This window comes from Moschus berezovskii, chromosome 4 (assembly GCF_049115385.1).
Source record: "Moschus berezovskii isolate FMDL1 chromosome 4, NW_MosBer_1.0, whole genome shotgun sequence".
NCBI lineage: Eukaryota > Metazoa > Chordata > Mammalia > Artiodactyla > Moschidae > Moschus > Moschus berezovskii.
In genome coordinates this window covers 64,443,224-64,459,628 of record NC_142463.1, presented here as the reverse complement: position 1 = coordinate 64,459,628, position 16,405 = coordinate 64,443,224, and the positions used below count along the sequence as shown (strand labels likewise).

Genomic DNA, 16,405 nt, shown 5'->3' with positions numbered 1-16,405 from the left:
CAGGCCCAAAGCGGAGGACTCCACTGGAGTCACGGAGTCGCCTTTGAACCGCAAGTGAACTCGAGGGCTGCGCTCGCAGCCGAGCTCCCGCTGCCGCCGGCGCCCCGCAGCCCGCCAGTGAGGTGTCCAGCCTCGCCCGCCCTCCCCGGGGAGCGCTCCCCGCCTCCTCCCCGCTACCGAGCTGTGGCCCTGGGCAGCCTAGCCGGCTACCCGCCCGGTGCTATTTCTCTGCTCTTCTTCCCTCCGTCCCTCCCTTTTTGGTTATTGTTGAGGTTTTAGAGCATCGTTTTCATGTGATTTTTTTTTTTCCTTTTTCATGGACAGTACCTGCACACTTAGCAGTTCGGAGTTGGCTTCTGTTTTCCGTTAGCGCCCCGCTGTAAGGACAAATGCATACAAATGCATTTAGGAACCCACAGGACAAGGCGTGGACAGGTCTCCCACACGGCAAAATCGTAAGTAGCCCACCCGCGGGGCAGGGGTTAGACCGGCCGCTCTCCCCACCCCCTGGATCCGCTGAGCCAGTTGGAGATTTGCGCCCCAGCTACTTGGCACTTATTTTTTTTTTGAAGTTGGGAGCCGGCGAACAGCCACAGCATCCTCCCCTTGTCTCCTCAATTTGTAAAATACCGTGCTTTTTCAGAAAGGAAGCCTCCTGCCAGCGGGTCTCTCAGACAGTTTATGCTAAAGAGATCCTGCGGCTCGGGAGGGACAGCTCGCTGGCTCACGTCCCGAGGCCGGTGGTAGCGGCTCTTGCAGCCCCGGAGCTGGACTCTGACGCCCGCCCGGGCTCCAGCTCCCATCGCCCTCGCGCCCTCCTTCCGTTCTCCTCCCTCAGGGCCCTGGCTGAGGTCTTGTTTCCCCTCGATGCTCCTCGGGCATCCAGCCTGGGAACTGCTGGGGTGCTCGCGGTCCCCCTGGGCTCTGTGCGGGGAGCCTGAACCATGGGGCAGGGTTCCCGAACAGGGGAAAGGGTGCCCACAGGACCTCGGACATCAGGGAGCTCCTGGAATCATGAGACACAGAGGCAGTTGCCTCTAGTCGTTAGGAGGCCAACAAACGTGCTGCCCATCTGGGGCCCAGGCTGCCCCCGCCGCTCACTGGAGTGTCTCTGGGGAAGGGGCTGGACCCGGGGTGGGGGGGCGGGGGACCCCCGGGGCGGCTGCTCCCAGGGAGTGATCTCACCGGCCCTCCCTGGCACTCCATCTGCTCTTTGGGCATTGTATCGGGCTTCCACTGCCTCAGTGGGAGAAGAGCGTGGATGAAGGGTAGGGAGCGCAGTGGCCTTGGCTGGCTGGCCTGGCCGTTCCTGGAAGATGTCAGTGGGTTATAGAAGTTTGGTTTTGGCCTCAGGGGCAGGAGGGGCGAAGGCGGCTGTGGTCGTTCTGTGCTACTAGGCTGTAACACGGAAGAGTAGGAAGGAGGAGGGCAGGGGGGCAGAACCGAGGGTGCCAGCTAAGGGCAGGCGGAGGCGGAGTGCAGAGAAAGACCGCCTTGTGGCAGTGTTTGTATGAACATGTGCTTCCCAGCCGCTGGCAGCCGAGCCTGGCTAGGGCTCTCACACTCCCTCCTTCGACCTCTGGAAGCCTGGGCGGGCAGCCGGCTTCCCCACTGGCAAGGATGCACATACCCACGCGCCCGCTGCAGAAGAAAGCAGTGAGCGGGAAAGCTCAAAACCTCAGCCTCCACGTGCGTGCATGCAGGGGTGTGCCCGGGCCCCCCGGGGCAAGGGGGAGGGCGGGATCCCTGACACTTCTCCTCCAGGGTCCCAGAAGAGGCCAGTCCCTGAGGGCCGCGGGACCCAGAGCGGCTCACGCAGGTCTCATCAGTTTTCCAGACAGGTTTCTCGCCACTTCTTTCGGTGACAGCACCTTACATGGACCTGCCTTGGAAAGCAGGGTAGGGAGTGCAGCGGATCCTGAGGACCGCTGGACCAGGGTGAGTGGAATGGTAGAATCAGACTTGGGTCTCCGAGGCTCCAGAGCCACCTGAAAGGTTGGATGAGGTCCTCCACCTCCTGTCCCACCGCTACCGCGTCCCCCTCCATCCATGTGCCCTTCTTGCCCTCCCTGCCAGTGCCCACCCCCAGGGCTTTCCCTTGGCCCCTACAGGAAGCCCACGTTGCTGACTAAGGTTCCCCTTGGCCGTTGTGACCAACCTCGCAGATTAAAGATCTTCAGCTCTTAGCCCCTGTCTTGTCTGGTTTACACTTCCCTTCCAGACGCTCCCAGAAAAGGTCCTGCATACATTCTTGGGCAGTTTGGGGTTTGTAAATTGGGTCCAGATGATTGGGGGGAGGGAGGCAGAGAAACCAAACAGAATGGATTACACCGAGGAACTTCTGAGGAAAAGTTATACTCTGAGTAATTGGGGAAAAGAATCTTCCTGGAGAGGCATCAGATAGGTAGAGGATCCTGTGTTTAGATCCTTCTCTCTCCTGTTCTCCAAGCAGCCTCCAGCCTTGCAGACTCCTGTGGTATCAAGTTGGTTCCGTGACAGTTCCCAGTGAGGGTGAACTGCAGAAAATTGAGGGTAATTCAAGATTACATCAGATTGCAGCCCCTCACAGCTTCAGCCACACACATGCAGAGTGGGGAAAGGGAATTACCAATTGAGCTGAGAAAATGGTTTCTTGAAAAAAATCCAGTTTCTGTAAAGAATTCAGAGTTCTTCAGTTTGAAATAAATGCTACCAACCTCACAGGAATAGGGACTTAGGGAAAAGCAGCTGATTAGCTGATGATAATGTCAGGCCACTGAATTAAACCTTAGAGTGCCTAATGTAACCCCTAAGGTTTTAATTTTCCACCATCCTTTTGTGGTGATGTTTTGTAAGAACAGGGGTGGTTTTTTAAAAAATCACGATTCTGATTAGTCACCCAGAAATATTTATGGTTTTAAAACTAGATCCTTACAGACACGTTACTTCAGAGGGCTGCTTTCACTTTGGTTCACATTCACATTCCTAATGTGAATTTGTGGAATTTATGAAAAACAGTTAAAACTAAGAATGATAGGTACATTGATTTCTGTAAACAAAAGTGTAAACAAAGTTTGGGATATAAAGGTCTATTTCCTAGCGTGCATGAAATTCTATTTTTAAAGTTGCCTCCTTATCTTTGTGTTCAAATAAATGTTTAAAACAAATGGATGTCTTAGGAAGAGGAATTGTAATTTATAGAAAGCAATTTTGAATGTTATTTATACATTGTGCTTGATAAACTGTGAAGCTGCAGGAGAATGATAAATCGTATTATAGGAACTAGAATAGCTGTACTAGTTTTCTTGCCATGCTTTGCAACTCTGACTTATTTTAGAATTTGTAATTCTGAGTGAGAAGGGAAGATGATTTCATTTTCATTCTCATAAAAGGCTAGCATTCCATCATTCATTCACTCATCATTCACTTACTCATTTATTCAGCAAATGTTCACTGAGTTCCAGCTATGTGTCTAGCATGATTCTAGGCAGAAAGGATACGATGATTGAGTAAGACAGAAGCACAATTGCTGCCTTCCAGTGTGCCCAGTTAATATAGGAAACAAAAAAGAAAACGAAGCAAGCAAGTATAAACAATGAAACCAGCAAAAAAATGACATAAGGATATATACAGAAGGACATCTAACTGTCTTGGTAGTTGGGGAAGATAGGGAGGGGTAGTACTGAAGGAAAGGCTAACCAGAGGAAATGAAATCTAGACTGAGACATAAGTGGAAAAGGCATGGAACTTTACAGACAGAACAGTAAAAAGCTCAGGGGTGAGACAGCATGGTGCATTTGAGGGCCCAGAAGAAATGAAGTTGGTTTGAACACACATTCTTGGGGCAGAGTGGTTGGAGCAGGATCTGGAGAGAGAAACAGAGACTAGATCATGAAAACTCTTTACTTCCTTAGCTAAATAGATAGAGGTTAGATGACCTGACTTCTTGATCTTGGGTTCACTATGCAGGTGGAAAATGTCAGAGGAGTTATATCTGTTGAAACTCGAGACAGCTTGATAATCTCATTGACTGAAGATTTGATGCATTCATTCATTTAAAAATCTTTTACTTAACAGTAGTGTCAGTTCAGTTCAGTCGCTCAGTCGTGTCCAACTCTTTGCAACCCCATGCCAGGTTTCCCTGTCAATCACCAACTCCCAGTGCTTGCTCAAACTCATGTCCATCAAGTCAGTGATGCCATCCAACCATCTCATCCTCTGCCATCCCCTTCACCACCTGCCTTCAGTTTTGCCCAGCACTGGGGTCTTTTCCAGTAAGTCAGTACTTTGCATCAGGTGGCCAAAGTATTGGAGCTTCAGCTTCAGCATCAGTCTTTCAAATGAATATTCAGGACTGATTTCCCTTAGGATGGACTGATTTGATCTCCTAGCAGTCCAAGGGACTCTCAAGAATCTTCTCCAACACCACAGTTCAAAAGCATCAATTCTTTAGTGCTTAGCTTTCTTTAAGGTCCAACTGTCACATCTGTTCATGACTACTGGAAAAACCATAGCTCTGACTATATGGACATTTGTTGGCAAAGTAATGTCTCCGCTTTTTAATATGCTGTATAGGTTTGTCACAGCTTTTCTTCCAAGGAGCAAGCATCTTTTGATTTCATGGCTGCAGTCACCATCTGCAGTGATTTTGGAGCCCAAGAAAAAATGTCTGTCACTGTTTCCATTGTTTCCCCATCTGTTTGCATGAAGTGATGGGATTGGATGCTATGATCTTAGTTTTTTGAATGTTGAGTTTTAAGCCAGCTTTTTCACTCTCCTCTTTCACTTTCATCAAGAGGCTCTTTAGTTCCTCTTTGCTTTCTGCCATAAGGGTAGTATCATATGCATAGTTGAGGTTATTAGTATTTCTCCTGGCAATCTTGTTTCTAGCTTGCTCTTCTTGCAGCCCAGCATTTCGCATGATGTACTCTGTGGCTCAGCTGGTAAAGAATTTGCCTGCAATGAGGGAGACCTGGATTTGATCCCTGTGTTGGGAAGATCCCCTGGAGAAGCAAAAGGCTACCCACTCCAGTATTCTGGCCTGGAGAATTTCATGGACTGTATAGTCTGCAAAGAGTCAGACATGACTGAGTGACTTTCACTTTTCACTCTGCATATAAGTTAAATAAGCAGGGTGACAGTATCCAGCCTTGATGTACTCCTTTCCCAATTTGGAACCGGTCTGTTGTTCCATGTCCTGTTCTAATTGTTGCTTCTTGACCTGCATGCAGATGTCTCAGGAGGCAAGTCAGATGGTCTGGTATTCCCATCTCTTGAAGAATTTTCCACAGTTTGTTGTGATCCACACAGTCAAAGGCTTTACATAGTCAATAAAGGAGAAGTAGATGTTTTTCTGAAATTCTTTTGCTTTTTCTATGATCCAATGGATGCTGGCAATTTGATCTCTGGTTCCTCTGCCTTTTCTAAATCCAGCTTAAACATCTGGAAGTTCTTGGTTCATGTACTGTTGAAGCCCAACTTGGAGAATTTTGAGCATTACTTCGCTAGTGTGTGTGATGAGTGAAATTGTGCAACAGTAGTATGTGCCAGAAACTTTTCTAGGGAGTAATCAGTTTAACAATCTCTGTGGTATTTCAAGGAGAGACTATATATATAGATGTATATTTCTTCCCTACTACTGACTGGACTCTAGGAATTTTAATCACTTGAAGTCCTTAAGCATTTATCTCTTTTCTATTTCAGAAGTTGCCAATATGTTTGGAATTTAACCAGAAGTTCTAGTATGTTTCACACTAGGTTAGGTATACAAGTACCTATTGAGTTGAATTCATTTTGTGTAAGTTACTGACAATATTTTATTCACTGAATCATCCAACTTTATCCCCACTGCTGGGATAAGAATTGTTTTTCCATTACTTTGGGAACAAAAGATAGAAATTTTACTATTTCTGGATTTTAGTAGCTAGTAAAGAGCAAAATCTGTAAAGCGGTCATGACTTAGAGAATTTTTTGGCTTGTAAATGCACTGTTATGGAAATTGTTGAAATTTTGGATATATTACATGTGTGTGTTTTTCAGATTAGTTTACTTTTTCCAATTGGTTTAAATGAAAATCTCCAATTCCCTTTTTACAAAAGTTCCTTATCACAAATTGAACCTGTGTAGGAATGAGCATCAGTAGCTTGAAGACATATATTATAAAACCTGGGGGTCTCTTGAGTATCTTAAACAAAAGGATGCCTGAAATTCCCCTGAAGTAACTTAGACCCTTCAGATAAAGAGAAAGTTGAATAACTCTAAGAATTATTTAGGGAAGATGCCTGGGGGGTGGATATTAGTTCCTTAAATATTCTGAGTATGGTCTTTGGATATCTATTTCCTGCTTGATCTCCTCTAGGACTTCACCCTTCACATGTCTGGTTATGTTTTGACTGTGGCTTATGTCAAACTAAAATGTGGCTAGCAGACCAAACATACAGAGTATTTAACATTTTGTTAGATATCCTCCAATATTAATATTATGGATTATATTTTCTGAACATTTATTGAATGTCTCCTTTTTATTTTTTTTCATATCTAGTCTGATTTTATTAAATGTGTAAGTATATGTACTTCTGTTACTTTACATTAATGACACTTCGTCCAGACATACAAAAAAGTGAACAAAAATAGGCATGATTTGAATACTTGAAAAATGTTCATGTTTAATATACTAACTAGACTTTTTGTTCTTGTTGAGTTGCTCAGTCATCCCTGACTCTTTTGAAACCCCATGGACTAGCCCACCAACTCTTCTGCAACCCCATGGACTAGCCCACCAGGCTCCTCTGTCCATGGGATATTCCAGGCAAGATTACCGGAGTGGGTTGCTATTTCCTCCTCCAGGAGATATGTACTTAACCGTAACAAAAAGAAAAAATAAATAAAAATGGGAGACTTTGTTGCTGCTGCTGCTAAGTCGCTTCAGTCGTGTCCAACTCTGTGCAACCCCATAGACGGCAGCTCACCAGGCTACCCTGTCCCTGGGATTCTCCAGGCAAGAACACTGGAGTGGGTTGCCATTTCCTTCTCCAATGCATGAAAGTGAAAAGTGAAAGTGAAGTTGCTCAGTCGTGTCCGACCTTTAGTTACCCCATGGACTGCAGCCTACCAGGGTCCTCCATCCATGGGATTTTCCAGGCAAGAGTACTGGAGTGGGGTGCCATTGCCTTCTCCGGGGAGACTTTGTTAGGGTTAACTAAATATATGAACAGATTAGCAAACTTAGTAGACTATTTTAGGTTACTTAATTAAAAAAAGAATTGGCCAGAACTGTAAGAGGACCTTTTCCCAGTTGTGGTTAAACAACATGCCCTTTGTGTATGATGATTTATAGAACATTTTGCTAAGAATGTAACTTGATCTTTGTCTTCTATGCCAGTATATTAATAGGAGCCTACCATACACACAAATTTTAGGCTTTTATATTTGGAATTTAAAATATAAAATTTATATTGTCATCACATAATAGATGAGTCAGCTAAGACTCAAAACCTTGAAATAACCTACGCAAGCTCACACAATGAGTTTGAAATAGATCTAGGACTAATCTTTTAACTCCTAGTCTATTGTTATTTTCTTATGTTATTTTCTCTGCAACAACTTAATACGGTTTTAGTTTTAACTTATTTAAGGACTCCAGCATGTCTAGCACAATAAGCACAGCACAACAGGGTAGAAGCGCAACACACACTGCTACCCTTGAGAACTCTTATCATTTGGTAATGTGGAAGTGTGATATTTTTTATTAAGTAAATGTATTATAAGTGTAAAATCATTGGGGGAAAGTGCAAAAGCAAAGAAATAAACAAGTGCAACTTAACTAGACATTTCCCAGAAAGCTTGGGTTTATTAAACATCATTTTACTCATTGATAGAGTTGGGCTCTTTATCAAGCTGATTATATCAATTATGTTTGATCTCTTCTCTTTATTCCCACTTCAAAGATGAGAAAAACAGTTGAAATGAAAAAGAATAAGCCTTCCATTTACCCTACCACAGAAGATTTTTTTTTTTTAATTCTTCTTTTTCTCTTTGGACATCCAACTAAAAGTGCCCCTATTTTACGTAACTTTTCCTAAGTGTTAAAAGAATTAGGTTCATAGGGAAGAACTAAATTCCTCAGTCACTGAGAGATCTTACTATTATTCTGTTCCTGTTTTAAAATATCTGTTGTGTCAATTTTATGTAAGAAAATGACAAAAGGTGAAGACCTGTAACTTGCTCAGATATTTATTACTAATTAATCATAAAAGATACAGCACATATGGGCTATAATAAAGTTATAATTAAAGCATCAAGAGTACAAAGGGGAGGAAAAGATGCAGTCCTCTCTAGGGATGATGGGAAAATTCATGGAGCAGGTGTTCACATTAGGCTTTGATGATACTTAAGATTCTGATAGGTGGAGACTGAGAGATCTTTTCAGGCACTTAACAAAGTTTGTCCATAGAATAGAGAAAAACATGGTGTGGCTGGAGCGTTGTGATGTCAGATGTAATTGGTCCCTACTTATTGCTTTAAAGAAAAAAAAGAAAAAGGAGGTTGGAGCTGAATGATAAGGACCTTGAACATGTGGTGAGGAACTTGAGTTTTTCCTGTTCTTCTGTAGTTGTATGGTTGGGCCACGCAAGATGGTGATTCTCTTGCTCCCTGTACGTCTGCTCCATCAGCTCCTGCTGCATTCACATGATTATCCAGTCTTCCTAACTGTAGGACTTAATTAGTAACTGCCTATCTGTTTGCCCCTGCCCCCAGTTTCACTGGTAACTGATGAGTCAAGAGTTCTGCCCTCTAGATGGTAGCCTTCTCTTCCTCTGGAAGGTTATGGCTGTGAACTGCTTTCAGTCTGGTGGGTACAGTGGAAGTATTGCTCCAGTATTTTTTTTCCTTCAGGTTCTTAAGACCCCTTTTCAATAAGCCGTTGATGTCTCGTTCTCTGTTTCTGGGCTCTCAGTTTAGTGGCTGGGCACCTATAAGGCTTGCAGGCCTCTGGGGTACCGCCCAGCAGTTGGCTCTAAGTTTGGGGCAGAATTAGAAAAAGATAAAGAAAAATCTGTTTTATATCATTGATCTCTACCTCTCCATTAGTCATCAAGTTAGTAAGTAGGTACACTTATATAAGGTGTGGCTCAACTGACTTGTCATAATCTTCTAAAATCACCTGGCTAAGGGATGATATTTGATGTGTTCAGGTTTTCCTGCCTCACGCCAGGAATAGACTTGTTAACATGTCTAGAAAGAACGCTTGTCTTCCATTTTTCTCCCCTGAGGTCACTGGGGAAGTCCATGAGTTGACTGAATTGCCTGGTGAATAGTGCTCGTTATACTTTAGCTGTGTTTGGAATGGAACGGTGCCTTTTCAGTTGTTTCTAAACTCTCAGTGAACTGGATTACTTTGGGCAGGTGAGAAGTGCTTCCTTTCATGTTCCGTCTTCTATTAAAATAGCATAATTCTGATATACTCTCCTTCAGTGATTGGAATCCTGAGCTATTTTCTAGTCTTACTGATGCACATGCTGCTGGTTGAAAATACAGATTTGAAAGAAAAAGTGCCTTCTTTTACTCAAATTCCAGATGACATTAGGACTCATCCTGGAGGACCCAAGGAAATCATTTTAATTTCACACTGCTGTCTTCAACTTTCCTCATTAGAATCATCTGGGAAGTGTTTGAAAATTCCTGTACAACAAATTAAAGTCAGAATCTCTGAGGGTGGGGTGGGGAGGGCAGAACTCAAGTATTAGTAGTTTTTAGAAGTCACCAGGTGAGTTCACCAATAAGCTATGGTAAGAAGCTGAAAAACAAGTAGGCCTCACACCATCTCTTGAGCATCACCTGTTCCAGAACTGTGGTCCTCAGGGTATGATGCCCCAGATCTGCAGCATGAGCATTGCCTGGGAACTTGTTATAACTGCAAATTCTTGAGCTCCACCCCGACCTACTGAGTCAGAGACTCTCAGGGTGGAGCCCAGAGATTCTGTTACATGTTCCTGTTTCAAAACCATGATCTAGAGTAGCAGAAAAGAATTTTTTTTTTAAAGGTCAAATATTGTGTCATAAAATTAGATACGTGATTTAAGCAAAGTATTAATATTAGATTAAGTACAATGTAACTATTAACAGTAAATATTCTAAATTGTTTTTTTCTGAGTTTGGTACATACACAATCAGTATTAGATCACTTGGTGTACATGCTGAGGATCCACTTCAAATTTATGAAGTCTCTGGGAAGGCCCAGAATCTAGAGTTTTCACAACCAAAATGTTGGCAGACTAACATTTGAGAAACATCTCATGGATGACACCGTATATGGGAAACTATTATAGGCTTCATTAAAATAGATGGTTCAACTATTTGCACATACCAGTTGAAATTTCTATGATTTAAAATTGATTTGTATAGTTAATAAGTATTTTATCAGTCTTATCAAAAACTGTTCAAATAGTATAATTTTATAGTATAAATTTTATATACTATTTATAAATAAATAAATAGTATAATTTTATTTCGGCTCACTTTTTTACATTAACATGTTCCTTATTCTTACTGACAAAGGTAAAAACATAGCTTTGGTGATAAACAGAAAATGTACCAATTACCGCTAGCACAGCAGGAACCTAAAAATGATTTTCAAAGGGCTTTGTCATCACTCCTTACAGAACTGTAGTTTCAGAAATATCATTTGGGGAGTCTCTGAGTTAGACTGAACAGAATCAGAGTCTATATTAGCAAGAAAAACTAGATCATAAAATATTTTCAGCATGCTCATTACTTTTTGAAATTATCTCTGATTTTCAGCTGGGAGGTAAATAAAGCCAATTATGAAGACTAATCAACAAAATCTATGAAAAGTTTGATTAAGCTAAAAAATTGTAAAGTATTTTCTATGTCACTAATCTACATGAATGAACATTTTGATTTGTAGTTGGTTTGAGTATGGTGTTTACAGTTATGCTAATCACAGTGGTCAATGTTGATATCTACAGGTTATTATATTTTTAGAATTATATTTTATGTAATATTATATTTTTAGAATCAGTCATGAATCTAGTACAAGTGATTTGAATATAATCTTCAGATAGATCTTATGTAAAAATGTTTAAACAAATAACTGATCCCATAAATTTATAATAACTGTGGTTAAGTGACTGTCAGTTGTATTTTGTGCCAATCTGCCAATAATTTTACTTTTTGTTAAATTGCATGTGTGGTGATTTAACATAATATATACCACTTATAATAATTTCACCTGTATTAGCTCACATTTACTGAGTTTTTCCTCTGTGCCAGGTGCTGTTTTGGGTACTTGAAATGAAGCTTTTTAGTTAATCTTCAAAAAACCTTATGAGATGGATTTAGTGAATGGAAACACTAGGGCACAGAGTGATTATTAAATAGGGTGCCCAAGACACGTAGTGACAAAACCAAAACTTGAATTCGGGGCTCTTGCTTTTAATCAGTATTAGTATTAAAATACTGTGTTAATTAAAAATAGCTGCATTCTTAATCTTTCACTACAGTTTATTTTGGGTTTTATAACTTATAGGTCATAAATGTCCAACTAAGTTTTTCCCAATTTTTTCTTTGTTTTTAGGAAACTGCTTCTTCATTTTATTGTACTATGTGTGTCAGGGGGTACTGTTCATGCACAAGATCAAGGTAAGAATGTTACCTTGTTACTTATTTGCTTATGTAAAAAATTGGTTTCCTGAGAGCAAAAGTATGTGGCTTTAAAGTCATTATAACCTTAAATTCAGCGTTAAGGAATAAAAAATTCTACACAGTACAATGAGAATGTAAGGGTGAAAAAAACAATTTTGGGGGAAATATGACCTTTAAGAAATTACTCACATCTTCTGTCTGTGAAATTACTTACATTTTTAAGAAAACTCTCTGTAAAAGGGAAGTTTTGTATAGTAAAAAGACTGTTTGTGACTTCATTTTAAGTGGGAGTTATTGGGGGTGGCAAATTGTGACTGTATTACCTTTGCACTTCTTGAAACAACGCAAGCATATGCTCAATGTTCCATCTAGATTTACATCATTAAGAAACAAAAATTTTACATACTAGTGGGCTTGGGATTTCATTTAATTTAAATGGAGAGGTTTGGAAAATAGTTCAAGGTTTTGTTTTTGTTTGGTAGCTAGTTGCTCTGGTAGTATGGTAATAGAGTTTCTGGTATCTATGTATACCATAATGTATTCATTTATTAAATAGCATTTAAATAATATTTTCTGTTTACCACATAATATCCTGATTGCCAGTGATTGAAATTTGAGTAAAATAATGCCTCTGGCTCCAAAGTGAAAAAAAAAAGTGCCTTTGTCAAAGGGTGAAAAAAGGTGTTCGCTTGATAGAACCAACTTTTCAATGAGCAAGGAGTCACTTGTAAATTTGGTCAATTTATTGAATGATATTAGAAAGTAAAATAGCTATAGGTAGAAAGAGAGCACAGAGGCGTGGTACTGTTTGATTGACCAAACTGATAAGTGGACATAGCTAAGTATTCTGTCAAGTAACACAAATATGAATTAAAATGTATCACAGAAGGCATTTTCTAATTGTCTTTTATGGGAAGATCATTAAATCAGGTCACATGTAACTTCATGAAGTGCTATTCTTGACCAAGTCATTTGTTACTTTAGTTTGCTAAACTAAAAGGGAAAGAATTGAGGGCAGGAGGAGAAAGGGACAACAGAGGATAAGGTGGTTGGATGGTATAACCGAGTCGATGGACATGAGTTTGAGCAAACTCTGGGAGTTGGTAATGGACAGGGAAGCCTGGCATGCTGCAGTCCATGGGGTCGCCAAGAGTCGGACATGACTGAGCGACTGAACTGAACTGCAGAGAGAAACTATCTTTCAATTTCTTGTTTTTATCACTGTTAGTTTCTGAGAACTTGTTAAGTACCAGTCACTGTGCTAGCAGGATATATGTTTTCTTTGTTTCCACTTCATTGCAGGGTTTTCATAATTACCCCCATGAATTGCTGAGTCCAAGGTTAAGAATAATAAAAAACTACCCCAAGGTTTGCAGGCTAATAATAAGTGGGAGAACCAAGATTTGAACTCAGGTACTTAGACTGCAGAGTCTACAGATTCTTTAAAGTTAAACCTCTTGGACAACAGAGAAGATAAGAAAAGGAGAATTGTCATTATTAATATCTATTTCATGTGTTGGCCTTTGCTGGAATTTTACATATGCTATTCTAATCCTCATAATGAACCAGTAGGGTGATTATTTTAGATAAAGAAACTGAGTCTCAAGGAGGGTGCTGGCCCAGGCTTATATAGCTAAGACTTGAATTTGGGTCTGTCACATCTGCACCATTCCTGCCCTCTGCCCCAAATAAAAACCAAAACCAAACAAACAAACAAAAAAACCTCTTTCCATTATAAATCCTGTTGCTTTACAATTGCCATCTGTTAGTGGTATGAGTTTAATAATTTACAAAATGTGTCATTATCACAATATTGAAAACCTAGACAAAGAAGGAAAACTGAATATTTATGAATAAATTTTTAAAAATTCAGAACCAGTGAAGGGAGTATATGAAAGAAATATCTTTCTTTTAACCTTAAGGTTTCATTCATAGAATACAAAATGTGCTATTTTATTTCAGGGTGAACACCTTTTCAGATTTCACATATCCATACCATTTTATTTTGAATTCTCAACAAAAAGAAAAATATTTTAAAAACTTCTTTGATTTTATAAAATTGAATATTTTTAAGCACAAAAATGAAATTAAAATTGTGTTATGTTATCAGAAACTTAGAAGTACTGTTTTCCTAAAATTGTTGTTGTTGAAATAGTGTGATACAATGTCTAATCAGGGGGCTAGAAAAATATTCTTAAGAGAAATTGTGATTTGACAATGATGACAAATATCATTTGTAACCTTAATACTGCTGAATATGTCTCCTTGAGTTAGAGATGATCCCAAACTAGAGTTTTCAGAAACAAATATATTTATCGGTGCTTACAATAGTTTATAAAGCTTAAAGTATCAAAGTATTAGTACAAGTATACAGTTTAAAAATCAAGTTGAGCTGCAAAATATGTAACAGAAAATAATATTCCCTGACCTTATCTAGTCCTACAATCCTTTACCCAAGCTCTCTTAGCACTTTCTCTTGGCTTTATTATCCATAGTTCTTAATAATATGCTTGTATATTATATTGACTTCCTTTTTTTGATGATGAGTATTTAACATTTTTACACTATCCCATACCCCCGCATCATTGAGTTAGACAAGGTTGTGGCCCATGTGATCAGATTGGTTAGTTTTCTGTAACTGTGGTTTTCATTCTGTCTCCTCTCTGATGGAGAGGGATAAGAGGCTTATGAAAGCTTCCTGATGGGAGAGACTGACTGGGGGGGAAACTGGGTCTTGTTCGGATGGGTGGGGCCATGCTCAGTAACTCTTTAATCCAATTTTCTATTGATGGGCAGGGCTGTGTTCCCTCCCTATTATTTGACCCGAGGCCAAACTATGGTGAGGTAATGAAGATAATGGCAACCTCCTTCAAAAGATCCCATGTAGGCACTGCTGCACTCAGTGCCCCAACCCTGCAGTGGGCCACCACTGACTCACGCCTCTGCCGGAGACTCCCGGACACTCACAGGCAAGTCTGGGTCAGTCTCTTGTGGGATCACTGCTCCTTTCTCCTGGGTCCTGGTGCACACAAGGTTTTGTTTGTGCCCTCCAAGAGCCTGTTTCCCCAGTCCTGTGTAAGTTCTGGTGGCTCCATGGTGGGGTTAATGGCAACCTTCCCAAGAGGGCTTACGCCATACCCAGGTCTACTGCACCCAGAGCCCCTGCAGCAGCCCACCATACCTCTATAGGAGACACTCAAACACAGTTCTACCTTAGTCTCTGTGGTGTCTCTGGATCTTAGTACGCACAAGGTTTGTTTGAGCCTTCAGAGTGTCTCTGGCGGGTAAGGGGTTTGATTCTAAATGCGATTTTGCCCCTCCTACCATCTTGCTGGGGCTTCTCCTTTGCCCTTGAATGTGGGTTATGTCCTCAGAGCCGCTCCAGTGCCACGCATATGCCGCTTTGGTGCCTATCGTCTTGCTGGGGCTTCTCTGACCTTGGATGTGGGTTATCTCCTCAAAGTCACTCCAGGGCCATGCTCCGCTATATAGCTACTAACAGGATGCTAATTACAGAAAGGGAATGTCTCAAAACTCAGAGACTGGTACCAGGACCCTCACCCACAACATGCATTTTGAGATAACATTGGCACAAGGTGAGTTGTCCCAGGAGTACATCAAGGCTGTATATTGTCACCCTGCTTATTTAACTTATATGCAGAGTACATCATGAGAAATGCTGGGCTGAATGAAGCAGAGGGTTAAATCTAGATTTCCGGGAGAAATATCAATAACCTCAGATATGCAGATGATACCAAACTTATAGCAGAAAGCAAAGAACTAAAGAACTTCTTGATGCAAGTGAAAGAGGAGAGTGGAAAAGTTGGCTTAAAGCTCAATATTGAGAAAGCGAAGATCATGGCATCCAATCCCATCTCTTCATAGCAAATAGATGGGGAAACACTGGCTGCCTTTATTTTGGGGGGCTCCAAAATCACTGCAGATGGTGACTGCAGCCATGAAATTAAAAGATGCTTGCTCCTTGGAAGAAAAGTTATGACCAACCTAGACAGTGTATTAAAAAGCAGAGAGGTTACTTTGCCAACAAAGGTCCATCTAGTCAAAGCCATGGTTTCTCCAGTAGTCATGTATGGATGTGAGAGTTGGACTATAAAGAAATCTGAGCACCGAAGAATTGATGCTTTTGAACTGTGGTGTTGGAGAAGACTCTTGAGAGTCCCTTGGACTGCAAGGAGATCCAACCAGTCCATCCTAAAGGAAATCAGTCCTGAATATTCATTGGAAGGACTGATGCTGACTCTGAAACTCCAATACTTTGGCCACCTGAAGAGGTGACTCATTTGAAAAGACCCTGATGCTGGGAAAGATGGAAGGCAGGCGGAGAAGGGGATGACAGAGGATGAGATGGTTGGATAGCATCACTGACTCAATGGACATGAGTTTCGGTAAGCTCCTGGAGTTGGTGATGAACAGGGAAGCCTGGCGTGCTGTGGAAAATGGGGTCGCAAAGAGTCGGACACGACTGAGTGACTGAACTGAACTGATGCTCCCTCTTCTATCCTCTTAATTTTCTCCTTTCCGCTTTTTTGTTTGTTTGCTTTATGTTCTATGGCACTGTAACTAATTCTCAGATATCCCAAAAGAATTTCAAAACTTCTTTGAAAAATATTTTTTTAAAAAATGCACCAAATACTCTAATCATTTTTTTCCCACCCTTGGAGATATTTCTTCTGGAAACTAAGATTCTGTTGGAATGGATTGAGAGCTGTCTAATTGTTTGTAGAATTGATGTCTCTCATCT

The 16,405-nt window shown here is 41.2% G+C and overlaps 1 protein-coding gene across 1 annotated transcript in view; it reads left to right on the top strand.

Moving 5' to 3' along the window:
• Positions 1-350: 350 nt before the first annotated feature.
• COL24A1 (collagen type XXIV alpha 1 chain) overlaps positions 351-16,405 on the top strand; it is a 440,433-nt gene continuing 424,378 nt past the window's right edge. Inside the window, exons 1-2 of the mRNA XM_055403313.2 lie at positions 351-455; positions 11,576-11,640. Coding sequence (XP_055259288.2) covers positions 400-455; positions 11,576-11,640 — 121 coding nt within the window. The 5' untranslated portion in view covers positions 351-399. The remainder of the gene's footprint in view (positions 456-11,575; positions 11,641-16,405) is intronic.